Source organism: Drosophila biarmipes, chromosome 2R, assembly GCF_025231255.1.
Source record: "Drosophila biarmipes strain raj3 chromosome 2R, RU_DBia_V1.1, whole genome shotgun sequence".
Classification (NCBI taxonomy): Eukaryota; Metazoa; Arthropoda; class Insecta; order Diptera; family Drosophilidae; genus Drosophila; species Drosophila biarmipes.
Window position 1 is genome coordinate 13,692,091 of NC_066615.1, and position 26,078 is coordinate 13,718,168.

A 26,078-nucleotide genomic window follows, 5' to 3' on the forward strand; every position below is an offset into this window, starting at 1 on the left:
ACAGTTATCGAATCAGTGTCATCGCTTAGTGTGACCTGCTATCTCAATTGGGGTTTTTCATTGTGAAAAGGTGTGGCCTTACTGGTCATTATTTTTCCGTGTTTTGGTGTGGCTACATTGATTTTTGGCTCGCAATTGTTTACATTTATTTTTTTCGTATATCTGCGAATTCCCGAGATTATTTGACATGGCCGACGATCCGGAGAACTCGGTGGACAGGCCCACGGACGAGGGAGATGCCAGCAAGCCGGAGAAGATGTTCACCCTGAAGAAATGGAGCGTTGTTGCAATGTGGAGCTGGGATGTCGAGTGCGATATTTGTGCCATTTGCCGCGTTCAAGTTATGGGTAAGTTAGGATTTACTATATCTTGAGCCTTAATCACTTTTAATAATGCTGAATATAGCCCTACATATGTAGCAAGTCAAAGTTTCCGCCAGCCAGAAACTTCTTGCAATTCAAGCATTTGCAAAATCCATAAAGACAAAGGGAAAGAGAAAGGCAAACCATAACAATCAGCGCTTTATACCCTTTCCAAAATGTATTACCGATTTACCAACAGGTTTGCCACTGTTCCGCAAAAGATTATTATAACTTTATGAATTCCGGGACCAAATGTTTGATTTAAGCGTTCTACGACAATTTTATGTTACTTCAGGTCGTTCAACTCCATATATTTCACCATTAACTATAGTCAAAAGTAAGGATTTAATGTGTTGTATTGAAAAATATATATTTTTTTAATTTTCAATAGTTATAGTATTACTACTCTTATTTATGGATCTTTAAAAAGTGTTCACTTTAGTCAATTATCTACAATTTTTTCAAGATTAATTCCATAAATCAAAATGTGAGGATTATTTTGTATTTTATTTTGGAAAAGTTGAATGAACTTTTGAAATACATTTTCAACCATAATACACAATCTAAGCGGGGACGTTTGATTGATTGAATTAAACAAATACTATTATTACTATTTATTTACCTCAAGTATATTATAATTTATTAATCCCTTTTAAAGGATTTTTGTTTCTGAATTTATATAATATAGTATAATCATATATTAAATTCTATGGTTGAAATGCATTTTAATAAATGAGACAAATTTTAATTGAAAAAAGTGATCTTGAATTAATGTACTCCAAGTAGAGAGTCTTATAAAAAACACCTTGAAAATATTTATTGCTAATTGTAATTTTAAAATCGTTTGCGGATAGTTATTTGATTTATGAGAGATACCTAAATCACACCATTCGTTAAAAAAGTAATAATAACAAAAACCTTTTAGCTAAAACTTTAAAAATTCGTTAGTAGTAAATCTTTGTTAGGAACCATTATCAAGGTGGCTGGCAGTTAATACCACTAATTGCAAAACTGGGCACAATATATACTTTAACCACAGTACTGACGATTTAAGTATTGTACAAACTACTCGAAATCTATTCCGTCACATTTGCGTCATTTGAAGGGACATATTAAACAGATGACATCGCCCTAACAATTATTTTTAAACCCTTCTAAATTCTGCCTAATCAGATAGTAAGCGAATTTGTTAAACACCTTATTGCTTTACCAGTTCAAACCAACCCCATCAATGAAAGGGACTGAAGCATAAATAATATAGAAATTCGCCAGAAGTAAACAATTTCTAGAATGACTATCTCATAATCGACCAGCCGTTGCACGGATGCTTCTTTCGCAATTGTTTATTCCATATTGCACCCGCTTAATTGCCCGCCGATAAGACTCGAACCTGAACCGATTCCAATCGATCCGATCCGCTGCGAGGACCATGTAACGCGCTTTCTTATCGAGGCGATTCGATCGAGTGTCAGCAGCAGCAGCAGAAGCTTGATTTTTGCTACGATTGTCGGTGCAAAATCGAGCAAATGCGTTTCTATTTTTGCATTTCATGTGTCTCTGGAATGGCCATCTAGCCGATTGGTCATCTAGACATTCATATACCCACACATTTATTTATTTAGAACCGAATGCGGGGACATATTCGGAATGAAACTCACGTATCTGAGGCGCTGACATTGTTCGAACTGCAAACCGCATTCTGAAGGTCGTATGCAAAGCGATTTTCCCCACTCATTTGAACCGATTTCTCGTTGAAAGTAAACGTAACTTGAATTTGGTTTGTTTTGTATTTTTCTTTTAAATTAGACTACATATAGATACACTTACAACTTAGGTATAGTACAATATATATATTCGATATATAGCCAATTGGTGTATTTTTCAGGGAGATTTTGTTGTTTTCGGGAGGTTTATTTTTAACTACAGCTACAACTACGATTCATGTCATTTTTTTACACCGATAAATTCACGCAACATTTATCAAAATGTTAACAAGTTAGTGCTACAAATCATAATTTACACAATAAAACTATGCGCTTAGTAGTTATAAATAATAATAACAATTATGCGTGTAGAAAGGAAATTCTTTTGCTAAGCATTACACGTTAGCTAGGACTAACAATATCAGAGCGCCTGGATGTGGGGACCTTGTAGCATTCAGCTCAGCATTTCTGGCCAGGATCACCCACTGCGTCTTGCACACGTCTCTTAAGCACTAAAGGCACTAGTCTAGTATTTGGTTTGATCGCATATTCAGATCCATTGCAACACGCCGTTTACATGTTGAAGGACAATGGCTTGATGTTGGCCACCGAGGACATGCGGCGCACACGGCCCATCATCTTCCGCTCGATGTCCTCCAGCGTCTTGCCCTGCGTCTCGGGCACATAGATTATCACAAAGAAGAGACCGACGAAGCAGATGGCCCCGAATAGCCAGAAGGCTCCATGGGCGCCCAAAATAACTGCACAGGAAAAAATGAAAATAAGTTATTAAACCACTCTTTTTTTTTAGTTAGCCAAAGGCCTAACTCACCAGTGAGGTCCTTGAAGGTCTTGGTCACCACAAATGTGCAGGACCAGTTGAAGGCCGTGGCCACTGAGGCAGCTGAGCCGCGAATCTTGGCCGGCAGAATCTCGCCCATCATCAACCAAGGGATGGGTCCGAAACCCAGAGAGAAGCCCAGGATGTAAATGACGAAACAGGTCAGGGGCAACCAACCCAAGTTGGTCACATCCGGACCATGGGCCTTGCAGTAGAAGAAGCCGCCCAGGACGAACAGGGTCAGGATCATGGCAATGTTGGACACATACAGGAGAATCTAAAAAAAAGAAAGATTTGTTAGCACTGCCTTATACTTTCATGAGATAGCCAACCCACCTTCCTGCCCGCCCGATCAATCAGAACGATGCCTATAAACGTGGCCACAAAGTTAACCACACCAACAATGATCGTGCACACATTGCCATCGATGGTGGAACCAGCGTCCTTGAAGATCTGCACCGTGTAGAAGATGACCGCGTTGATACCGCTCAACTGCTGGAAGAACATCAGACCCAAGGAGATGGACAGAGGCTTCAGGTTGTTGCGCTTCAGCAGCTCCAACATGGTGTTCTGGGTGGCCTGACGATCGGCATCGGCCTGGGATCGCATTAGACCCTTCAGCTCGGGCTCAACATCCGCCTCCTTGCCACGCAGCCAGGTCAAGGCCTTGCGGGCGCGCTCCTCCCGACCGCGGCTCACAAACCAGCGTGGCGTCTCCGGGATCAGGAACATCAGTATCAGGAAGGGCACAGGGAGAGCTGCTCCCAAGAAGGCCAGCATGGACCAGTCCATAAAGGTGCCCGCCACGAAGCAGAGCAGGATTCCGATGTTACCAAACGCCGTGGGCAACAGACCCAAAGTGCCTCGCACCTCCGGCTGCACAGTTTCACCCAGATACACAGGCAGAGACAAGGAGGCAATGCCCACGCAGAAACCAGCCAGGAATCGTCCACACAGCACCATGGCCACATTCACCGCACATGCGATGAGCAGCGAGGAGACGATGAACGGCACCGCGGTGGCCAGGATCGTGTTGCGCCTGCCCAGATATTCGATCAGGGGTCCGCCGGCAATGCCACCTGCCAGTCCAGCCAGCGGCATGATGCCACCAACCCAGGAAGCCTGCAAAACGATAAGGATTTCAAGTGATTAGATGGGTTACATTTTCTCATTTTCATTTGATTAATATCATCTTAAAACGAGATAGAATAGTGGTAGTGTTTAATTTTTTAAGGAAAATATTCTGAGAGTTAAAGAAAGTGCGTTTTCTATATGTAGACTTTTAATGCCAATTTTTACATTGTTCATTTATTGCATTTCCTTTAAATTCTTCTTCACTTTTACAAAATGATTTTGGAATCCTTTTTATATGTTCTTTAGGAATTTAAAGAGTTACTTTTAAAAACAAAGGCACTGTAATATTTTTGAACAGTTGAGAGTCTTTGAATACGAATTTTCGTAGGAAATTCAAACAAAGAGCTCAATCATTATCATCGTACTTACAGCATCTTTGGTGACCTCGAACGAGGTGATATTCCTATCGGTCATCGACACTAGAGCAGGGGAAGTGTAGGCGCTGCAAAATCCGACCACTAGGGAGCCCAACGAAACGCTCAAGGCGGCCAGGACCTGAAAATATCAAGGATAACGATAGAGATTAGTATAAGCTACAGTTTTGTAGGCGTCAATTAAATGAGGGTTTTTATGTGATGATGTAGGGCACCTGGGAGAAGGTACAAATCGCCTTGGGCTCCTCCACGGGCACGGAGAAGGACACATGGGTGTCCGCTCGCATTAGGATCTTCATCGCGCGGCTGTGAAGCTAACTGAATCACGAACTGGGAACCGTTTTTGGCTGGCAACAAGGTTGCTGGTATGGCGGATGTAGCCTTAGCTGGCTGCCTTTCACTTTGCTCCTTGGAATGGAATGCTTTCGGCGCGTACGCTCGTCAAAACTCAACTGAAACTTGTCATTTTGCCCGGGTGCAACGGCAGTTGCATTTTCGCTAGTTTTCAATTTTCGAGAACAGTTTCTGCCGTGATTCTATGAGGCTCAGGCACGTATGTACACGAAGCCACCGAGTGCTGATCGCGCTGATCGATATCGCTTGGAGTGCGAGAGAGATTCTGTTCCCAAGCGTTTGATCAAGACCTGGCTTATCAGTTTGTTTTTCCTGCGACAAAGACAAAGGCGCTACGCCGGATCTACGAAAAGCGGTTTGAGGCTGTTTCCTCAGCGAACTTCGCCAGCTCGAGTGCAAACTGCAACTGCTAAGAACATTGCAGGTTCAACTGTCAGAGTTTACCTCTCATCGCACACAATCTATTCGGATCCGATACGATCCATCCATCAGACAGCTAGCGATATTTTTAGTCCGGCCATAAGTAAATGCGTTAATTTCAATTAAGGCAAGAGCGACTCAAACGCGGCGGCGGCGGCATCGTGCGAAAATAGCTCAAATGGCCCACACGCTCGTAGCTCAATCTGGAGGCCCCTTAAATTGCTCAACGAGTGCTTTATGGTCGCATTAGTGCCATTCATAATCTCGGGACCCGGGAGGCGCCAACAAGCTTAACGAGCTGACAATACGCGTCCTCCACCGCCCCTGGACTTCGCAATATACCGACTGGGAGGATACACTTGGGGAATTTGAATCTAATGTTCTTAAGAGGACCAGGTTCAAACCCTATGATGATTAAAAAAAAAACGCATTGAAAGGACCGAGTTCGTATCCTGTGATGATATAAATATTTTTCAAATTACTTTGAAAAAATTTGAAACAAAATTTCTTGAAAGGGCAGAGTTTGAACCCTGTAATGATTTAAATATTTATCAAAATATATTCCTCATATGATCATATTTTGTTTTTCAATATTCCTTGTATTATTATACAAAATTTGAAAAAAAAAAGTTTTTTTTAATTCTAGTTTGAGTATTTTAATATTATGGCGATGAAAAGTTCAATATTAAAAAACTGGTCTCTAAATAATTTGTTTTTAAATCTTCTTAACAATTTAGATGACGCGAAAAGTAATGAGTTCTTTTTTCGAGTGCATGTTGCTTGTGACCCACCTGTGTCCATATGAAGATGGGATTCGTGGTGGGGCGGTAGACCTCCAGCTTGGGCTTTCCATCCTCGGTTATCTGGCGCACGAAGGGCACCGCATGACGGATGTTCTCGCCACGTTTGTTGCCCATCTCGTCCATCTCGTACAGTCGGCGGCTGCGGGTGGAGAAGGTTGCAAAATTGCGTGTCAGTGTTGGATTGGAAGGTTGCCCACGGCTAACAGTCATTTATTGTCCGGCTCATTGCGTAGGCGCGTGTACGGCGGATTAGCCCGAGCCGGAGATACTATGAGATCGCTCAAAATAGTCAAAGCAGCGTCAGGGGATCCCAATTTGTATGCCACTTGGATTAAATTAATCAACGAAAGTGCGCAAATAGCTTGAAAGCAATCTTGGGCATGCAAAGGAGCTAACTATTCAATTACAAAGACTATTTACTATGATTTTATTCAGAGTAGCCCACTTTCTACGTTATCACGTGTGACCTTATTAGATGTGCAATTATTAGTCAAGTTAAAGTTTGGCTTACTTTTGTTTAAGTCTCGTTCTCATCTTTGTCTGATGTTTTCAAAAATATTTAGTGAAATGAATTAGTTTCATAAGCAGTGATCGGCAAATCGCTCTAGATGATCTTTCTTTGAAATCTAATGACTAAACTTCACAGAACCTATCAGTTCCTGGAAATATTTGATTAATGACAGCTTTCTGTATCTCATGTGATACTGCAAATCGTTAACTGATAAGTTTATATCCAGGGCTTATATCAATCAAGAACTATATTCATATACCTGAGCCCTTTCGTTGCCATGGCCCCAAATAGACCGCATTTCATTAATGTTAATTTCATTTAATTTTAGCTATAAAACAAAGACCAGCGGAAGGCGAAAGAATGTTAAAGATAACCCCTGGCTTTGACCTTCTGGGGGGTTTCCAACTCACTGCTTTCGATCTACTGTGAGCGCGAATTCTTGGGATTTTTGATCTAAATACGATTATCTTGAATTACCATCCAGACGACACTCACCTCTTGCGGGAATCTGTGCTGATGGAGCGCTGCTGCTGGAAGTGCTGGCGCGAAGAGAGGAAGTCCTCGTCGCTCTCGCTCTCCAGATCCTTGAGATCGATGATCACCGGCTTGGTGATGTCCTTGGGCCGATGGATCAGGCGTTTGTGCTCGGCGTCCTCGCCCTCCTCGTCACTGTCGGTACTCGAGCCCTGCAGAACCTTGTCGAGTTTGAAGGTTACTCGTGGATCCAAACTCTGGTGCTTGCGTCCCTGAAACTCCCTTCGTGTCTTGTGGAACTCCTCTTCGGAGGATGATTCCTTCAGAAGATCCTGGAGGAAACGTGTGCCCTTCACATCCAAGGAGACGTGCTTCTTGGCCTGAAACTGGCGGCGATTGTCGTTGGCCAAAATGTGCTTGAGGTCCTTTAAGATGCCCTTGTGATCGACACTCGTGGCCTTCTGTTGCTGGAAGCCAGATCTCTTCTCCTCGAAACTGTCCTCGTCGCTGCTCTCAGCGGCTTTGGTATTGCTGTTGCTATTGTTGCTATTGCTGTTTCCCGTATCCCTGCGCTCGAAGGACACTCGCGATCCCTTCAGACTCTGCTTGCTGCGCTGCAGATCGTCACCCTGGGCACTTCTCTGCTGGCGATCGCGATGCTCTCGGATCTCCAAGGAGGTGGGCGGTGGTGGCAAAGCGGTTAGTTCCAAACTGCCACTGGCTCGCAGCGGAGTCCTCTGCTTTTGCTGTTGTGTGGGTGGTTCGTTGATGTCGTCGTCCTCCAAGAGCGGGCGAAACGATAGCGGCGGCTCGTCTTCCAGCAAACGCTGTGTCCTCACTGTCGTCTGTGGATGCCTTTGCGGCGACACTTGGGGAAACAGGAACGGATCCTCGGGGAGAATTGTGTCCAAACTGGTGGCTGTATTCGAGGTGGATAGATTGCTCTCCACGCGGTGATAGCCCAGCTCGTCCTGCAAATCGATTCGGATCGACAGACAGTCGCGAATTAATTAAATCGAATCATAAGCATGGCATAAATATGAAGCCTCCCCAGTCATCCCAGTCATCAAACCGCTTGGAACCGCCCCGAAAACATTGCGATTAAGTCGCGAGATCTGTTCTTGAACACCAATCTCAAAGGTTGCAAGAGGTCCAGCATTATCGGCCATGTGCGCACTTGGTGCTGCTCCTTAGCGTTTTGTTTTTGGCTCTCATATAAATATTTTTATTGGCAAGTTTAATAGCTCAACACTTAACACATCCTTAAGTCATTTCAAGCATTTCGACATTTACGTTTTATGGTAATCGTCAAGTAGCAAACTCGGGTGATGAGGTGTTATTTATTATTAGTCTGACATAAAAAATAATTTTAAGGGGCTTTCAATAAACTGTCTTTAGGTAATTAATAAGTTTTAGGCTCCTATTTAAAAGTTTAATGAAAGGAGGCTTGTCAATAGTAATAGAAGAAATTTTTACATTTTTAAATCGAGATGAAAATATTATGCAAAGTCCTAATAAACATAGAATGTTATTATGTTTAAGGTATATATCTAGAATGCAAATATTATAAAAAGCCATAAAAATCGAAGATTAGAGGAGATACATAGTATCTTTTAGCTACCGATTGCTGTGGATTTGGCTTCCAGGCTTGCTGACTACCCCAATATTATTGTCTTTGAGATACTTACACCTACTCGGGTTAGTTTCTCCTTGAGCTTGCCCATGGCGCTGCTCAGCGGTTGATGACCGACGCCTCCGCCGCCGGCTCCTCTGCTGTCGCGTCCACTCATCTTATCAGCTCAATAGCTCTGTAGGTGAACTTGAACTAGTGGGTTTTCCTTGGAGAGTTTTCGTCACAGATTTTTCTTCCACTTGGCCAAGTAAACAATGTGTTCTTCTCCGGATTAATTGAATTTATTTTGTCTTTGCTGAAAGTAGGAAAAGGGGAAATTAAAGTGATATATCACTAGTCTTGTAGGTATGATAATATGCTTAAATAATAGCTTTTCACTTCTTAACAAAGTTCACTTAATTAGTCTGATGTCTAGCCGAATTTGATTGGTTTTATACAACTTTTTTGATAAAAATTGAACTGTCCCTACCTATACCTACTTATAATGCAGTAATTGGAATGGTCTGATGTAAAAATAGTTGGTCACTCGAAAAGATAAGCGATAAATGCACTTTATCAGCAGTAGTTGCTTGTCGACTTAGAATCGTCTGATGTCTGGTGCTGATATCGCCAAGAATTTATGGGTTGGGTTTTAGATAACGCTCGAGCCCCCTTAGCACCCAACACACCCACTTTCTGATGTGCGGTGTCCTTGATTTCCACATGTGAGCCACTTTATAGAGGTGTTTTCCTCCACGAATAGTTGTTTTTATTTACTTTCTGCCGTTTTTTTTCCCGGCAACTTGGAAATTATTTATGATCTTTTAAATTTGGCATGCGGCAGTTGGGTAAAAAATTATAAATATAGGTATATTTCAAAAATTTTCCACCCACTTTCCTTTGTACATATGTTAGCTGATTAATGACCGCATCGCGGAAAAAATGGAAATATTTTCATTTGTTTGGTTTTGTCAAATTTCGTTCTGCTCATTTGTATTTGCTTAGACTTTTCACTTTGCGTCATGTGATGTGCGGCCTGGGAAATTGTGTGGGCGCCATGACGTCGACGATTTGTCTCTGCTCTTTTTTGGCCACCGCTTTTCCGCCCATTTCCCCTGCTTTTCCGCTTTCGTTCTATTACCGGGCAAGTGGGTGTCTTTTTTTTGCGATTCCTTTCTTTATTTGGCATTCCCTGCAAACATCAGCGGGCGTGACATAACTCTAGGTCTAACTCATGAGTGAGGGGGCGTGGCCACCCCCCGAAATTTAATTGCGTACTTGAGAAGTATTTATTTTTAAATAGTAATAGCATTTGTAATAATTTAAATTGTTAAAGAAAAATAGACACCTGTATTATGTAGCATCAATATAGCAATTTTTTTACTTTTAAGATAAAATATTTACTTTAAGAATAAATATTTTTTCTTTAATGTTTGGGTTTTCCAAGAAGTACTATCAACAAATATTTCAAACTTGAAAGAAGATGATTAATTCGTTATGGAATGTTGGCATATTTTCAGAGTGTTCCTCTTAAATATTTAATTTAGTTATTTCTCCGCGTGACGCCCTTTTTAGTTAGCCATTAATTAGTGAACGTGTTGCGCTTTTCGCCAGCCTGAAACGCAATTGCAACGCCAGTGTTTATATGCAAATTCTTTGGCTAAAGGCGCTAAAGTTGCCATTGACCTTGAAGGCCGCCGCCTGTGTGTGCTTGTGTGTGTGTGTGTGTGTGGGCGGCCGGGCAAATGACACATATTTTTGGGGGCCTGCGAGGCGAAGAGATCGCAGCACGTTTCTCTGGCGCTCTCTTAAGCCCTGGTTGGGTTAGTTCAGAACCGCTCTTTAACCAGCTGTCGCGCGCTCTCTTAACAAACCAACTCACGTGCCGAGTGAACCTCGCTCTTACAGGGCACACAGACACACACCTTGACAGCCAAAACCCACACAGGTGCGCAGCCTACGTCAACAGTGCAACGTTGCGATTTTGTATCTTGTACTCGTATTTGTATTCGTATTCGTCATGATCTTGCGGGCATTTTATTTTTAAAAAACGTTTTTCATGCTGACAGCAGATTAACAAAACCGTAATCGAAACTAAAATTAACAAAAGGCAGCCGCCAGACGAGTATTATAAGTAAATTCGCTTCAATTAGCGCAGCGCAAAACGAAACGCCCACACTCGAATTTGGAAATTGAAATATATTTTTTTCCTCTTATTTTTGACTTTGTTTTCACTTTTTGCGCGCCACTCACCGAAATTCACGCTACACACTACACGCGAATAATTTTGTAAGAGATAAAAACCAAGTGTTCTTGTCTAAATTTACGAATTTTCACGGTCGCCACTCTCCCAACAGTTTCTCGACTTTTCTTTATTTCCTCGAAAACTGCATTTTACCCTTGGCAAATAGTTTTTGTCATCTCTTTTACGTTTGTTTCCTTTGGCTTTACAACATTTTTTCGCACATTACGTAAAATAGTTTGCAGTCCGCAGCGGTTTCATTAAAATTTGGTCTCATAAATATTTCTTGGGTTTGACGTAGTACGCAAAAATGCGCATAAATTGGCAAGTTTTTTGTTGTTTCTTTTCATACGCCCAGACAGCCCAGAGACTGTTGATTTTTTTTTATTTACTTAAGTAGTTTCTTTAACATTTCTTGAGAAACGCGATAAGGTGGCGACCGGAACTGCTCAGAAACTAAAAACTATAAATAAATAACCAACTGGAATGTAGCACTGTGTTTGGTTAAACTCTTTTTGTCCATGTTTCGCTTTTAGTTTGAGATACAATTTTTGCGGCGATGCTTGAGGTCTCTTTACCTTTGCAACAAACTACTAAATGTGATATCCACTATTGTGGCACTGAAGTTCGAGATTCGAATGCGCAACGCTTATATAGCGCACACCGATTTCGTCGCGGAAGAAGAAGAGTTATTCGCTCGAGCTTTTTGTTGTTCCCCAACGGTAAAACAGGCACTCTCTTCGCCCGCTCTCGCTCATTTCTTGCCTGTATGGGTGCCCTGCGATTGGAGAGAGTTGGTTTTTTCGGCTTTCTGGCGAGAGAGCACGAAGGTCGAAAAGAAGGCATGAATGAATGCGGCGCTTGTGTGTGTGGGTCGCCTCCTAGCCGTAGGTGTCTCCATCGCTGCAGTTGTTGTTGCTCCTGCCACTTGGAGGCTGCGAGAGAGCGTGACGCGTGTTCTTGAAGAGAAGTCGCGACTCGCGACCCAGTGGCACCATGCAAAACCCATTTGGATACACTTTCTGCAAAAGGGGTTTCGCGGCTTGGCAGGCAAAATGCCTTTGTTTTTGCACCACCATCCGCATCCAAAATTTTATATCAATCGAACACAATTTTGAGTCACAAGATGATCCACCTATGCATCTACCTATGTAACCATGGAATTCTGCACAGTCAGACGCCAGGGGGTATGCAATCAATTATACCTACAGATGGATGTTTATGTAATAACATATATATTATTCAACATTTTTTATATGTCGTTAAAAATTACAATTACTAAAGTCAACATAGAAAACGACAATTTCCTGTTGTTCACAAAATAATAAGAAATAAAAAAATAATAATAGTTAAAGCCATATTTTTTGTTTATTTGCTCACAAAAAGCATTATTTATTAGTTATTTTTTAGTTTAAATATTCCGACTCAAAATAGGCGAAACTAAAGACAGCATCTCTTAAAAATATCTTTTATTAAAGTCAACATTCTAGCCTCTAACTTCCTATTGCTCACACAAAAACCAGATGTCAAAGAAATTGTATCTACGTTGACATAAATAAAGTCATTGAAGTCAAACATAAAAAAAATTGCTTTTCAATAATTTTACATTGTTGATTCAAAAATTGTTTTTACTAAAGTCAACATTTTGAAAGCCTATTTCCGATTTGTCACAAAAAAGACCAAAGGGCACCAGTATGCATATTTTTTAAATGCATATTAATTATAATTTTTTGCCTTAGTCAACATACTAAAATTTAGTCAATTTTTTTATTTGTCAATAAAAAATAAGAAAATTGTTTAACACATTTTAAAATGTTGATTCAAAAAAAAACATTTAATGAAGTCAACAAAATAAGCTCGATTTTATAATTGTCTTGAAATGACAAATTACAAAATTTCGAATAAGAAGTAATTGTTTTAATTTGTTTAAATCCACAATTCATAATAAAAATGTAATTTGGATTAGCTTTAGGATAAGTTCGCAGTCGGTGTGTCCTTTTAGTTTATAGTTTTATTGATTTGTTTTGGCCGCTACGTGGTTATAGTTATATAGTTATACCAATTGCTGTGGGCTGGATGCTGAGAGTTCCTCGACGGCGCTGTGTGAGTGCCGCCAATTGATTTTTATTTACACACATATTTTCAATTGATTGTTATTAAATTGACTTTGAGGCGCGTGCAAATTTCTGGAAGCCTTGGGGAACATTTTGCGTGCGACTCCTTGTGTCCGCCAGTCGCTGTCAATACCAATTCACCCGCTTTAGTTTTTTCGGGGGCCTGACGCAAGTGCAACCAAAACAAACGATGATGGATGATGCGATGATATGGGGGAAAATAAGCATTGGGCAAATAATTTAACGCTGGACAAGTGCGTCGTGTTTCTGCGGCACTCTCGATGGTTTGTGATTGTTTTATTTACTGTTTATTTATTTCGATTTCGGTTTAAAGTACCAAACGGGCCCCCAAAAAAAAGAAGACGCAGGGGGCTCGTCTCGTGTCTCTATTTCATAACGTGGCACAAACATTACGCGCAATGAGACGACACAATTTCCAAGTACTAGGCCCACAACCAGCCGGTTTCGTTTTATTTGCAGATACAGATACGACTAAACAGCAACAGATACGGATACCGGGCATTGCTCGAAAAACTGGCTGGTCATATGGGGTCACCCTGACTAAAAGAATTACCCAGAACTTTATTTCAACAGTATTATCAATCACACTTTCAGTGAGTTCTATATTTATTTTAATCTTTTGTCGAAAAGTTCCAAGGGTCTCTAAGTAATCCCAATTAAGACATACGTCTTAAGTTATATTATTATTTTTTCAATAATGAAATACAAAAAAAAATAGTTAAAGTTAGCTTGTGAGTTCTTCGAGATTGAATTATATTTGATATAAACTATTGTCGAAAAGTTTCAAGGGTCTCAATGTAATGTTTAGACAATATCCATTTATTCTCAATGCTGAGAAAAGCATAGAATTTATAAAAATAATAAATAAATAAATTAGAGTAAAGATTTTATAACTCGGATTTTAGCCGCTTAGCATTATCACCTTCCCCACTATTAGTCAAGGACCAGATTGTATTTTAAATCAAAACAGGTACCAAGCATTCACGTTTCGACCATTGATAACGTTACTATCAGATGTAAGGTGCTTACTAACTTTAAACTTTGGAACAAGCCCCTCTTTTGGGAGTCGGACCCCCTACTGATCTGCGCCCCTGATCGAATATTTTGAACAATTAACGGAAAGTTTTTAATCACGATTCTTCGCAGCACGCGTATGATATTTCGGCGTTTCCATTTCCACCACAGCGACCGTCATTTGCCCTCGACGCAAAGTTACTATCGGTTCGCATCGGATTGTATCTGGTGTTTTTTTTTTGGCATGACTCAAGGCTCAGTCGAAGTCGAGCAGAAGTAATACACACACACACCGAACAATAGTTGAGCTCTTAAACTTTTAATGAATGTTTTCGTTTTTCGATCTGAGGGAAGGTCAAAAAGGCGGCAAGCAAAAAATGTTTGAATACAAGACTTGATTGACAGGAATCGCGAGAGGGAGCGAAAAAAGAGAGAAAAGCGCTGGCGAAATAGGAATTTAAAGTGGTGAAAAAGCGAAAGTGCAATGAACTTTGAAATAATTGCACATGTACGAAGTACAAAAGGTCTGTATTTAGAACAGCCCTGTAGAAAAAATGAACTTCATGTTATAGGCAAAGAAATGTGGTCCTCAAATAAAGTTGTAACCATCAATTTATACTGTTCATTGATACTCTTTTGAAATGTAACAATGATAATTATTTTGTGGGGGTGTTACCTATGAGGAAACCACTTTACTGAGATGATTCATTATGGCATAATGAGGTGGGTGCTCGCACTAAAAGGTTTTTTAGCTTTCAAGGCTCCTAACTTATCTCTTGGCAGATAGGCTAATCAGTTCTTTGCCAGCACATGACGTAATTGACACAGAGCTTTCTCGTAATTACCGAACTGTACCCGCAAATCACAGACCCACTTCCTATTTTGTATATTTTTAGTAGCTCCACCAGTCTAAAAAATAAGCAAAAACCACAACAGAAATGCCGAAACAAGCGCTGAAAATGCCAAAAGAGACGAGCCCCCCAGCTGCACGTACTCACTAGAGAGAGAGAGGGCTATATGTAAAAGAAAGAGAGGGAACTATATAGAAGGAAAAGGAGGGGTAGAGAGATGGAGTACTTGGCAACAGCAGAAAAAGGAAAGAGAAACCCTAAGAGTGCATCAACCTATGAAATTTGCGAGGTGGCGCAGGCGCGCGAATTAAAAGCTGATGCAATTGCGCATTTATTGCATCAGACTCGCCAAACGAGGCTCCACTGTAAAAATAAATATAACTCAAATTCTTGTACGTGAGCGGAAATTTTCCAGGCGCTAATTAAAGAACTTCGACAAAGTCAAATTGAAACAAATGGCAAAAATCATTAAAAGCTTATTTATCTAATTGGTTTTGGAGTCGAGTCATAGCATTTTCAGCGAATAAGAGAGAGTGGTTAAGAAAAGAGAGCCCGTGCCCTCACACACACGTGATCTCTTCTTGCTCTTATCTTTTTTTGGCAGCTAAAATTAGCGCTAAGATATCAAAGTATATATATGCAATATATGTAAAGCAAAAAGAGACCAATAAGTTAAGTTAAGCATGTGATGATCGCCCCCTCGCTCTTTAGCCCTATTTTCTCCGTCACGCGCCCACCCAAATCAAAAGAATTTGGTTTTTATACACACAAAGAAAAAATTGGTTCATATGATGATCAAATCTGTGGTTTTAGATATATCATTCGCATTGAATAATAAATCAGTTATTGCTTAATGGTTCCAAGAACTGTCTTGATGTTATTATATCATTTAAGCAGGGTGTTCAAAATTTTCAAAATAAAATATTGCATCAAACCCGATTCTTTCTTACCAAGGAATATTTCTGCGCGCTGTGTATTTTATTTTTTAGAAAAATGTGGATTGTTTTTTGTTTCCAATTTTATACGATATAAACATATAGTCTATGTATGTTTTCCGCTTTTATAACGACCTAATTTTTCTGTGCATATATCAACTGTATATGTATGTTTGCTGAATATTCAATTGCGCGTGTGTGTGTGGTGACGTTGCTGCTTTTGGCAAACCAGACGAGCCTCCAACTCGTACGAAGAGAGCCCCCAACACACACCCATACACATTAAGCTCCACATGGTGACTTGCTCTACTTCAAGATTCTCCAATCAGACTTTGCCTGCTGGCACTTCCCCATTTGATTTGCTGATTAGATCCGATTATGACGAGCAATTCGCACGGCAAAAATGTTTATAATCCCCTCGAACGTACTTTAAACTTAGTCCAAGTCACTGATGCACCCATATAATGCCACCGATCGATCGGCGATCGCTGCCCTCTAGCCAAAAGCTCTCGCGCTCTCCCAAAAAAAGCTTCATTCCGCCAGCTAATCATTAGAATTTGACTTTTGTTTTCTATTTATACGCGGCTAATTTTCAATGGGAAGTGCTTACCTAGTACAACAGCTAACACGTGTGCACATGAGACCTGTTTTAGTGGTATACGGAAAAAAATTAGATGCAATAAAAAGATCATAGTATATAAGCTTAAGTTCTTTTAAGAAATTATTCAGAATTTTTATTTTCAAAATCCAAGTTATTTTACTGATTTATGAAACCTTAATTGTTTTTTATATGGTTTTTTTTTTTGTAAAATATGATAACGACAAGTTTATGATCTGAAAATTATTACATATTTTAATAATGTTCAAATGTCTCACTGAAGTTCAATGTTTGGCATTATCAGGTGCTAAGCTAAATATATTTTCTCTGTGTACTGACTGAGAAAAAGTGAGAAAGCGAGAGGTTCTCAGACATCCAGGTAATTAAGGCGAGCTAAATGGCAAGACCAGTGCCCTTCAGCCAAGGTCAAAGTCGTACTGTCCTTCCGTCCATCTGAATTTCTGTCACCAGCCGCCAGTGACCAGTTCAAAGTTGCGAAGTTGCGTCAGAGCGTTAATAGAAACCCTAACACCACATATGCACACATTCATATGCGATATCCACGAGATACACATAGGAATAAACCCACATATAAAAACAACGATCGTCGGCGTCTGGCTTGACTAGTTAGTCATACAGTTTTAGTCTGCCCAGCCAGTATGCAAAGATTAAAATACTTAGCAGAGTCTGGTTTTGGCGGCTTTAATTGATGCCGTTTATTTATAAATCATCTCATGAATATATGCACATTCTTTCGAGGGTAAAACCATATCTGTGGGTTCCGTTTGGCGAGGAACTAAAAAGGGGTAGAGGGTACATCGACTATCGTACGACAGTCTACTGGCACTAATCAAACTGTTTTCAACGTGTTAATTGACTGGCTGATGCAAAAGGGTTTTGAAAAGTTTCTCGAAGTTTACCTACTTCCATCTATTAAACACCAAACATTCCAAAGCACATCTATTGCTCATAAAAGTCAATAATTAAAGCGCAAAAATGTCAATGGAACCTTTGATTGCACAAAGTGAAGCACAATAAGGGCACATTATGTGCTAAGTACTAATAAATAATAGCCTTGACTTACGTGCAAAAATGTTCAACGCTCTGTAAATAATTTCGATATCGTTTTGTTTTCAAAATAAGTACAAAAGCAGAAGTCTGGGGACGAGACAATTTCAAATCCATGTATTCTCGCCACGTGGCCAGTTTCAAGTTGCGCTCCGCCGGAGGCAAGAACATAGCCTCGGTGGCGCAGTTGGCAGCGCGTAAGTCTCATAATCTTAAGGTCGTGAGTTCGAGCCTCACCCGGGGCATGTAATTTTTTTTTTCCTTTTTTTCGTGTTTAAAACTTTTTATCTGTATTTTCAACTTATTTAAGGTCAAATAAATATTTAGACAAACATTTATGAACTTTTTCTTAGTTAGAATAAATTCTTTGTGGATCCTTTGCCTTTTACTACTACTATACTATTTTATACGTTTTATTTTGTATTTATTTTTTTATCTTTAATAATTTTTATTAATTAAAATGTTTATTTACCTTTAGTTTAGGTAATGACTTTTAATAAATATTTTTTAGCTTTTCTGAATTACCTATCTGAATTACCATTTTGGTCTTATTTGTAACCCCCTTTTTTTGTTTGTAGAATATATTTTCCCCGACTAAATGCAGCTTAATTTATTTTCTATTTATCTAATACTAGTTTATTTTACTCAAATATTTTGAATGCGTGCAGCACCCGAGAGTCCCTCCGTAAATTGCGAAAGTACCAACTAAATCTGTCATAAAATTACGTTGGCGTGTGGCCGGGATTATTACGATTGCAAGGCGGTCCCCTAATTCAGTTACAGTTAACGTAAACTCGGTAATTACACGGCCATTACGGCTGACATTAGCTTCTTCCAGCTAGCAACGAGATCGGGACAAAGCTAATAAAAAGCGTCAACAGGCGGTGCAATGATCAGATCAGAGCCCACAGACCCGGACGGACCCGGGATGTGGGAGATGTCAATATTTGCCATGAACCCACACCCACGCCGTCTGAAAGTCACGCGGCCGTCAGTGGGTTAAGGCTGTTTCAACCAAATTTTTGCCATAGGTCGGAGAATTGTCTTTATTTGAATGGCCCTAACTCCTGAAGCGGTAAAGTTCATTAAACTTTTATGAGAAAAAAATAATATAATAAATAATAATATACCAAGTAAAATAAATAAGTTTTCTGGACTAAATTTTTAGTACCGCTTGGAATATACATTATTCTAAAAAAATCTTGTTCAAATGCTTTGTATTTCTCGAATTTTCCCGACTGCAGCTCCTAATTTCGCGGAACAGCTACATGTGTACGATTAGGTTTCAAACCCCTGTTCCTTCCATATGCCACCTTTTTGCACCTGCCCGAATCGCATGGCTTATGTAAAGCGTGCCAAAAAAAATCGAAGCAAGGTCAGCAGGATCCCGTTTCTGGCTTATAAAAAACAAATACAGATAATAACTCATGCCCAAGCCAGGGGACAATGATCTACAGATCTGTAAAAAACAAAACAGCTGGAGTGCGAGTACCAATTTTAGGGCTAACGGAAAATTTTATGGAAAATTACCAGGGGCATTCACTCGCATCGGCAAGTCCAAATGCAGGAGTGCAGAGATTCGAAAAAATTCCTCTGAAACAAAAACGAAAATCAAAATTTTCCACTCATTGCAAGTGATCTTTCAATGTGTGAGCGAGTGAGAAAGTGCCTCTGCCTCTCAGCGGAACACTTCTCTTGTTTTACCCCTCGGAGAAGCCCCTAACCATCCATCGATTCTTCGGTTCTTCGGTGATCGCCATAAATTTCAAGTTTGCACCGTGTGCGGCTCGTTCTCCGATCTCTGCACATGTGATCGGTCATGTACATATGGTATCTGTATGTATAAAGTATCTGAATGTGCCAGATATTGCCCACGCGTAAGTGGAACGAGCCAGAAAATGCCACGCTGTGTCTTTTCATGTGGTATCTGTGCAAATTCGTAGGCTATATGCGATGCATTTACGGTTCTCGAGATTTTTCTCTGGGGTTGCGGCCAGTTGGTTTTGAAGTCCTCTACTTGAAAACACAAGGATATATTATATTAAAGGCAACGATCTAAACCCAATTCTAAAAATCATGGAGTATTCTATTTTAAGGAAGTGACCTACCATGAGTAACTTGCTAAGTTTATAAATAAATGATTTGTAAGCCAGTGATTGAGACTAAATCGTTGTATCTATTGGTTTACCCAATCAAAGATCACCCACTAATTGCCTGATCTTAGAACTATAACAAAATATTTATCTTCACTTTTGTAGTACGCTCCCAAGGCATTATCCCTTTGCTCTTAGCCTGTTAATTTCTACTAAATGCCTGAATTATTTTACTCACCACCCAACCGCTCTGCAAAAATTAACATTAATCTACTAACATTCACACCTTCAATTCGGTCACATGTGCGACTTTCCACGAAACGATATGGCAATGTGATTTTGCTGAAGATACGACAGAAAACATCACCCTCACCTTAAAGTTTCCACGAGCCAAGCGGAGATTTCCATTATTTATTTATGTCATAAACCATTTTGACGTTTTAAAAGTATAAATAAAAATATTTATCTTAATCTTCATCTTTACATTCCCTAGGGAATTGAAAAAATTAACAACCAAACATTATATTCATCAGAACTAATATTTAAATATAATAATATGCAGATAACGAGTCACAGGTTTAATGACAATTTAAAAGTATGTCATAAAACCTATATCTATAATAATAAATTACAAAGCGTTGTGATTTTCATATATATAAAAATATATCATATATCAAATATTTTTATATATTTTATAATTGCTTTTTGATAAATTATTGTACAAATTGTTGATCATCTTTCTGTTATTTATCCAATGGAATCGGAACTACCCAAACTCATTCCAAGTGCAATGATCTGATTTTTTGGGATAGGGCATGGAAAATCCCATAAAGCGACTGCGTCGATGGCGATGCACTTAAGAGAGCCTTTCTCGCTGCGAGCAAAGAGCGGAAAATCCAAAGAGCGGAGAACGAAGAGCAGGTTTTGGGGGCACGTTCGCTGGTTGATTTTCATATGTTTTTTTTTCGTATTTTTTTGTTGTTGGGGTTTTGTTTGCTGGCTGCTGGGCGACAAGCCCCCGTGCATGACGTCACGTCAGCGAAACCGTTACAGCAAATGCGAGTCGAGTTGAGCGCTAGGGAAAGAGACAGAGCGAGTGAAACGAAGGAGACGGAAGCAGCTGCAACGTGACACGCGACACGAAGCACAGATAAATAATAAAATATTAATAGTAATGTGGAGCATGTGACCAATTTGTCGGTGAATCGACTGCGCCGATAAGGCGCAGATATTGAGGCCCCGATAAAATAGCCATCGAGGTGAGGAAAACGTGGGTCGCAAGTGCTAAAATTCTCGCTCACACGCTATGTGCCACAATTTAAAGGGCTATATTTAGGCCCGATCCCAGACGGATTCGCTAGTGCAACCGCCAACCTTGAACTTATACTTGCATAACGGCCCCAGACGCTTCGCATTTGCATGCCGCCGTGCACTCGATTAGTTCCAATTCCGATGCCCATTCTGATCCGGTCCGATTCACCTATCTATACGGCGGGGAGCGTCTGGTCTGGTCAGGTGCAGCAAACTGGATTTTTAATCCGAGTCGGCTGTCGACTTGTATCGGCAGACCTGAAGTCAAAGCAGTTACGACTTTGTCGGGTTTGTCGGACAGGTTGGCCGGCCGATCCACTGCCACACTCTGTAGGTAATGGGGTGTATGGGTTACTCGGCCAAAGATAACAAATCTGTAAAACACCCAAAAATTGACATACAGTCGCACTTTCAATAGTCAAATCACCGTCTAACTCGGCACCAAAAAGTTAAAGTCCTGAAGATATTACTTAATATTAATATTATTATTTTTAAAACTAGATATACTTATGGAACAAAACCTTTACAATTTTTAACTACATTCCATCGAAGTTTCGGGCTTAAAGGTAAAAAAGAAGCATAACACAGCTTTTTGGTTTTTTTATAGCGCGCCCAAAACTCTACATTTTTTCACTTTCAATAACAATTCTTACATTCTTATGCAAACAGCACTAAATTACTAATAACAATACATTGAACTTGTGATTTATTTAGCAAATCTGGGATTTCAAAAGGCCGGAAATTGGTTGGAAACTACTTTAAGGATGTCTAAAAGAATGCAGCAATATCAAAATTATAATATCAAATGGAAAACAAGATCTAATTTTTATTGCATACTTTTAGGTCGTCTTATAAGAGAACTAAAACCCCGATGATTTTCATTTCCATTAAAAAAACACGTAAGTCTGGCGATCTTAAAATACAAGTTACGTTATTGGGCAAACATTATCGAGCGCCCTTAGACCACCCGACTTGGGAACTCTCCAAGTAGCCAGACGCCAGCTTCCGGCTCGCAAAGTCAGGTGAGCTGGGCTCAAATCGGCTGAGGTGGGCGCGTCATTGTCACGTTTCGTTTGTCTGCGATCTGACAGCAAATACATATTGTGCAATTAGCTGGTCGCGGGCTCAACTGTCGCTTTGCCTTATGCATATGCATGTGGGCCTGTTGAACGGAGTCAAATACCGATCCGGCCGACTTGATTCCTAGATTCCCAGACACACCCCACACACCCTTTGGGCAGCCCTGCCAAACGATCGCAATTGAACCCGAGGAATACTGCGAACTTGTAGAGCGAGAACTTCGCAGATTTGCAATGACGCAGTTCGCTTGGTGCGCATTTTTTCCACTAACTGTACCGTGGGTATTTCATATCGATCTACCTAAATGAATCAATTCGCCAAACTGGTATTTATTTAAATGAAAACTGCCTGCGGACGGTGCTTTGATTGATTATGTATGAGCTGGGGAAAATGAAGTGTCATTTCCCCAACGGGCAGACTTTTTTTCTCCCACTGTGCCTAGGCCGAGCCCTCTAAAAAATTTTCCACTGCCCGTAATTGTTTATTGACTTGATTGACTTCAACTTGCCACACAGACTTTTTATTACGGCAAGGAAATCAAATCGTTGCTCTATGCAAATTGAGAACCAGTGATGCCATTCCATTGAGTGTATTTGGAGCTCTTGACTTGCGCAATCTAGGCCGTTTTGAACAGAACTTAGAACAAGCTGGCGGTGACGCCCGAAGTCTCACTCGATTTTCTCGAAAAACACCTGTGTCAATGTACGAGCGACGCCGTACGCATAAAAGGTGAAATCCAGGCGGTACGTTCCGCCGGGCACCGGCATGTTGATCTTGCTGAGATCCAGGGCGAACTTCTCAACCGTCATGTGGTTCTGAAACAATATGGGTTGATATGGGGCAGGAAGTCAAAAGGTAAATAGGTTTATTTCAAAACTATAAATAGGTCTTTAAAAACAACAACCCTAGAGAGCGTTATAGAAAGTTTCAGATCTCGAATAAAAAAGTATTATACTTATGCTTTAAGAGTTTTATCAAACCAGAACATTAACCTTTTATCAACTTGATTAATCCAGATAAAATGTTTTAAAATTTTTCTTTTAAAAATTAGGACTAGGGCATAAATACTAGATGTATCTATGATACCTTAATAGAATGAATGAAAATCAAATGTAACCTTTTATCAACTTAATAATACTTCACCTATCTATGATCATTTTTATTTATTATAAGAAAATCAAATGTATTTCATCATCATAACTATATTATACTCACCTCTTTCCACGGACAAGTTTGATTAAAGTTGCTCTGCTTCCGGATGGCATCAAAAATAAATCTTTCAAAGGACAACTTGTAACTGCTACTGGCCATTAGTTTGCAGAAATCAAAGAGCACATTGTACATGAAGGGTCGATAGCCATCCCGCCTTTGAAAGCATTGTAATCTGGCGGTCAAGTTACGTATAGGAAGCTGCAAGAGGCTGACCTTCAGCGAAAGTTCCACGTGATTCCTGCGTACCACTTTCAAACGACAGTACTCGTACTTGGTAAATCCTCGTGAAGTGGGTAAATCCATGCACTTGACATTGGTGAACTTCAGAAGACGCGTGGCCTACAAGATATACATACAAACATGCTAATATTGTAATAACACAATAGAAACTACCATAGAATCCTCCAGCAAAAGAGTCAACAAAGCCAACCATACAAGCACATTTGAAAACATTTTAGACAATGAAACATTGCTCTTTAATCAGAGCAAAAATAATCATAAAGTGATTAACCCCGAAAAATGAAGAGATGATATTTATTCCAATTTAAAAACAATTAAAAAATCATTTACAATAAAGCAGCGTAGTTTCTCTTGGCTAGAGTTCACCCCTCAGTGGTTCAAAGACCCAGGAAGAGAACAGTGAAGCAGTTTTCGGGTGTAGAACGCATTTAAGCCCCCGATTAGAGCCATAGTTCGTGACCAATGGCTATTGACTTCTACTTCAATTACACAAAATCATGAAATTCTTGGAAGTATGTTAACAATTTCCTGTTGTTGTGATCGTTTTTCGCTTACCCAAAAGTGCTAAAAAGGGAGAAATGGTGAGGCGGTTTTCACACCAAAAAAAAAACATAATTCCTTGACTCACGCGGGGTGTACGATTCGCTTGTTCTTTTTTTTTTTTTTGGTTCTTCTGCAGCTATATTTATCGTTGTTATTATTTTTCTACGGGTCAGCAGAATTCTCCGATGCAACGGCAGCCAGAGCGGCGTATACGTGATGCCTCACCAGCCGTCCGGCGACGACGCATTTACCCTACCTGCTTGTTCTGTTGATTGTCATTTTCGAAGGTGTATTGTAAATTTCTGCCGACGCGATCGTATTTCGAAATGTCAACACCAACACCTGCACCAGGTATCCCAAGCGGCTCAGGTGATGCCCGCTGCACGGCGAGAAAATGGGTCACAATGGGCTTCGCTTATGATAAATTAAATGATTTTGCCAGTGTAATTAATATTCTAAGATCGAGTTCTATCTTAATAACATACAATTTTTAAAATACAATTTATATATGGATTAAAAATATGCCTATGGACATAATGTTTCAAAAATGGCATTAAGAAAGAAGAGATAGCCCTTACTTTTATCGAAAAGATAAGATTATTTAAGGGACTTTCCCTGTTTTTAATCCCTATAGATCCAAACCAGATCCCAATTCTATTATCAATCCTTCTATTTTCCCTCTGTACGTATAATGAGCCACTGATTGAACCATTTTTGCATTGACTTGTCGAATTTCGGCGGTCGTTCTGAGAAAATTTTTTATCGCCAGTGAAAACCGATGCGTTCCCAATTCGGGCCGCCCAGTACAGTGACCTCTCCCACGAACAACAACCGAAATAACTGAAATCAAAAGCGGGGGGAGCACAGGCTCGCTAAATTGTGATTTACTTTGCACTTATTTTTTATGTGCTCACCTTTTGTTGAATGAACGTTTTTGCCGATTTTGGTGTGAATATTTTCTGAATGAAGGCATTTCCGCTGGTCAAGAACATTCATATCGAATAACTGCAATCGGAGGACACTTCCAATAGCTTTTGGGCATAATCAATTCACAGGAAACCGGGCTGGTGTCAAAGATGCCTTTGCGTCACAGCCGCAGAGATTCGAAACAGTTGCCATTTGCAGCTAATTGTGTCTCAAAGTTGTTAGTGACGCGTTTTGTCAAGCGCACTTGCGGATCACTTATTGCACTTTTGAATAGATCTGTTTTTAAAGCATCTTTCAAGTCACTTGGCCTTTTCACCCCAACTCGTTGATTCAATTAGTCGATTTCCATAATTCCTGCAGAACGGGGTAGTATGAGGTTTTACCTGATGATTCACCAAAAAAAATATAATAGATTTACTGGTTACATTGAGTTAGAGTTGTTCCTTTAAGAATTTTACAACCAAAAACATTGTGAGATTTTTGAGAAAGTAGAAAGGCAATTTTTTAAGGTATCCAAGATACTTGTCTTAAATTTATCTTATGGTTTTAGTAAATTTTTGGTTTTAGGCTAACATACTTATAGATAATAACTTATAGATCCCAAATTCCCTTTATGTATATTTTGCATAAATGGTGTTTAAGTTTTGTAATAACTTTACCTAAATTAAAATAAAAATAAAACTAGTATAAAAAAGGTTGCATATTCCTATAAAAGCTCGTTAAGTGAGAACTACAGAACGCTTTTTCGGCTTAAAACCTACGTTTAAAATAAAATTCGTGTAACATCGGTAAAATATAATATTTAATTTATTTAACTTTATTTGTTCAATCGATTTTATCTTATTATTTTTCCAGACTCCTGCCTTCGTTGCCAAGCGGACAATAAGCGCGATGTGATGGGTCGGCAGGACTGCGTGGTGGTTTGGGGCGAGTGCAACCACTCCTTCCACCACTGCTGCATGTCCTTGTGGGTCAAGCAGAACAACCGATGCCCCTTGTGCCAGCAGGAGTGGTCCATCCAGCGCATGGGAAAATAAATCTCTCCACCTGAAATTACGTTATGCTGTAAAAAGAATAAAAAATAATGTCAAAAATGAAAAAAAGTTTACATGCCCCGGGTGAGGCTCGAACTCACGACCTTAAGATTATGAGACTTACGCGCTGCCAACTGCGCCACCGAGGCCATGACGGACGTTCGGCTAACGAGCACTTGAATCCTCAAACGTTCTAGATCGAGAACA

General features: G+C 40.0%; 3 protein-coding genes and 2 non-coding genes across 10 annotated transcripts; 2 read left to right on the forward strand and 3 right to left on the reverse strand.

Annotated features, from left to right (window-relative positions):
* Positions 1-87: 87 nt before the first annotated feature.
* On the forward strand, positions 88-25,972 carry LOC108030087 (RING-box protein 2). Of its 2 annotated transcripts, none has more exons than XM_044092356.2 (2): positions 88-347; positions 406-752. In XM_044092356.2, the coding sequence occupies exons 1-2, from the start codon at positions 188-190 to the stop codon at positions 417-419; spliced, it is 174 nt and encodes a 57-aa protein (XP_043948291.1). In that variant the 5' UTR covers positions 88-187; the 3' UTR covers positions 420-752. The 2 variants fall into 2 exon arrangements, with proteins under 2 accessions (XP_043948291.1, XP_016958214.1); XM_017102725.3 differs by lacking the exon at positions 406-752 and adding an exon at positions 25,693-25,972 and having other exon boundaries at positions 91-347.
* Positions 2,131-11,481, reverse strand: LOC108030082 (facilitated trehalose transporter Tret1). Of its 2 annotated transcripts, XM_017102719.3 has the most exons (8): positions 11,409-11,481; positions 8,665-8,904; positions 6,998-7,947; positions 5,980-6,130; positions 4,410-4,535; positions 3,243-4,028; positions 2,898-3,183; positions 2,131-2,826 (listed from the first exon to the last, which is right to left on the reverse strand). In XM_017102719.3, exons 2-8 carry the CDS (start codon positions 8,764-8,766, stop codon positions 2,639-2,641), a joined length of 2,589 nt encoding a protein of 862 aa, XP_016958208.1. In that variant the 5' UTR covers positions 8,767-8,904; positions 11,409-11,481; the 3' UTR covers positions 2,131-2,638. The 2 variants fall into 2 exon arrangements, with proteins under 2 accessions (XP_016958208.1, XP_016958209.1); XM_017102720.3 differs by lacking the exons at positions 5,980-6,130; positions 6,998-7,947; positions 8,665-8,904; positions 11,409-11,481 and adding an exon at positions 4,630-4,914.
* On the forward strand, positions 17,604-17,676 carry Trnam-cau (transfer RNA methionine (anticodon CAU)). The gene has a single exon. It is a non-coding gene; the product is annotated as a tRNA-Met (tRNA).
* LOC108030086 (uncharacterized) lies at positions 22,312-24,133 on the reverse strand. 4 transcript variants are annotated; one of them, XM_050888171.1, is made up of 3 exons: positions 23,996-24,133; positions 23,131-23,466; positions 22,312-22,730 (listed from the first exon to the last, which is right to left on the reverse strand). In XM_050888171.1, the coding sequence occupies exons 2-3, from the start codon at positions 23,428-23,430 to the stop codon at positions 22,584-22,586; spliced, it is 447 nt and encodes a 148-aa protein (XP_050744128.1). In that variant the 5' UTR covers positions 23,431-23,466; positions 23,996-24,133; the 3' UTR covers positions 22,312-22,583. The 4 variants fall into 4 exon arrangements, 3 of the variants coding, with proteins under 3 accessions (XP_050744128.1, XP_050744127.1, XP_050744129.1); XM_050888170.1 differs by having other exon boundaries at positions 23,923-24,133; XM_050888172.1 differs by lacking the exon at positions 23,996-24,133 and adding an exon at positions 23,521-23,580.
* On the reverse strand, positions 25,948-26,020 carry Trnam-cau (transfer RNA methionine (anticodon CAU)). The gene has a single exon. It is a non-coding gene; the product is annotated as a tRNA-Met (tRNA).
* Between the last annotated feature and the right edge of the window lie 58 nt (positions 26,021-26,078).

What these genes read in the sequence shown, in the direction of transcription:
- LOC108030087 (XM_017102725.3), top strand. Translation starts at nt 188, where the DNA reads ATGGCCGACGATCCGGAGAACTCGGTGGACAGGCCCACGGACGAGGGA. An exon ending in TTGCCGCGTTCAAGTTATGG is followed by an intron (nt 348 to 25,692) that starts GTAAGTTAGGAT and finishes TTATTTTTCCAG; the next exon opens with ACTCCTGCCTTCGTTGCCAA.
- LOC108030082 (XM_017102719.3), bottom strand. Translation starts at nt 8,766, where the DNA reads ATGAGTGGACGCGACAGCAGAGGAGCCGGCGGCGGAGGCGTCGGTCAT. An exon ending in AGCACAGATTCCCGCAAGAG is followed by an intron (nt 6,131 to 6,997) that starts GTGAGTGTCGTC and finishes CTCCACCCGCAG; the next exon opens with CCGCCGACTGTACGAGATGG. An exon ending in TTGATCGGGCGGGCAGGAAG is followed by an intron (nt 3,184 to 3,242) that starts GTGGGTTGGCTA and finishes TCTTTTTTTTAG; the next exon opens with ATTCTCCTGTATGTGTCCAA.
- LOC108030086 (XM_050888172.1), bottom strand. Translation starts at nt 23,580, where the DNA reads ATGTTTTCAAATGTGCTTGTATGGTTGGCTTTGTTGACTCTTTTGCTG. An exon ending in TTTTGCTGGAGGATTCTATG is followed by an intron (nt 23,467 to 23,520) that starts GTAGTTTCTATT and finishes TATATCTTGTAG; the next exon opens with GCCACGCGTCTTCTGAAGTT. An exon ending in AAACTTGTCCGTGGAAAGAG is followed by an intron (nt 22,731 to 23,130) that starts GTGAGTATAATA and finishes ATATTGTTTCAG; the next exon opens with AACCACATGACGGTTGAGAA.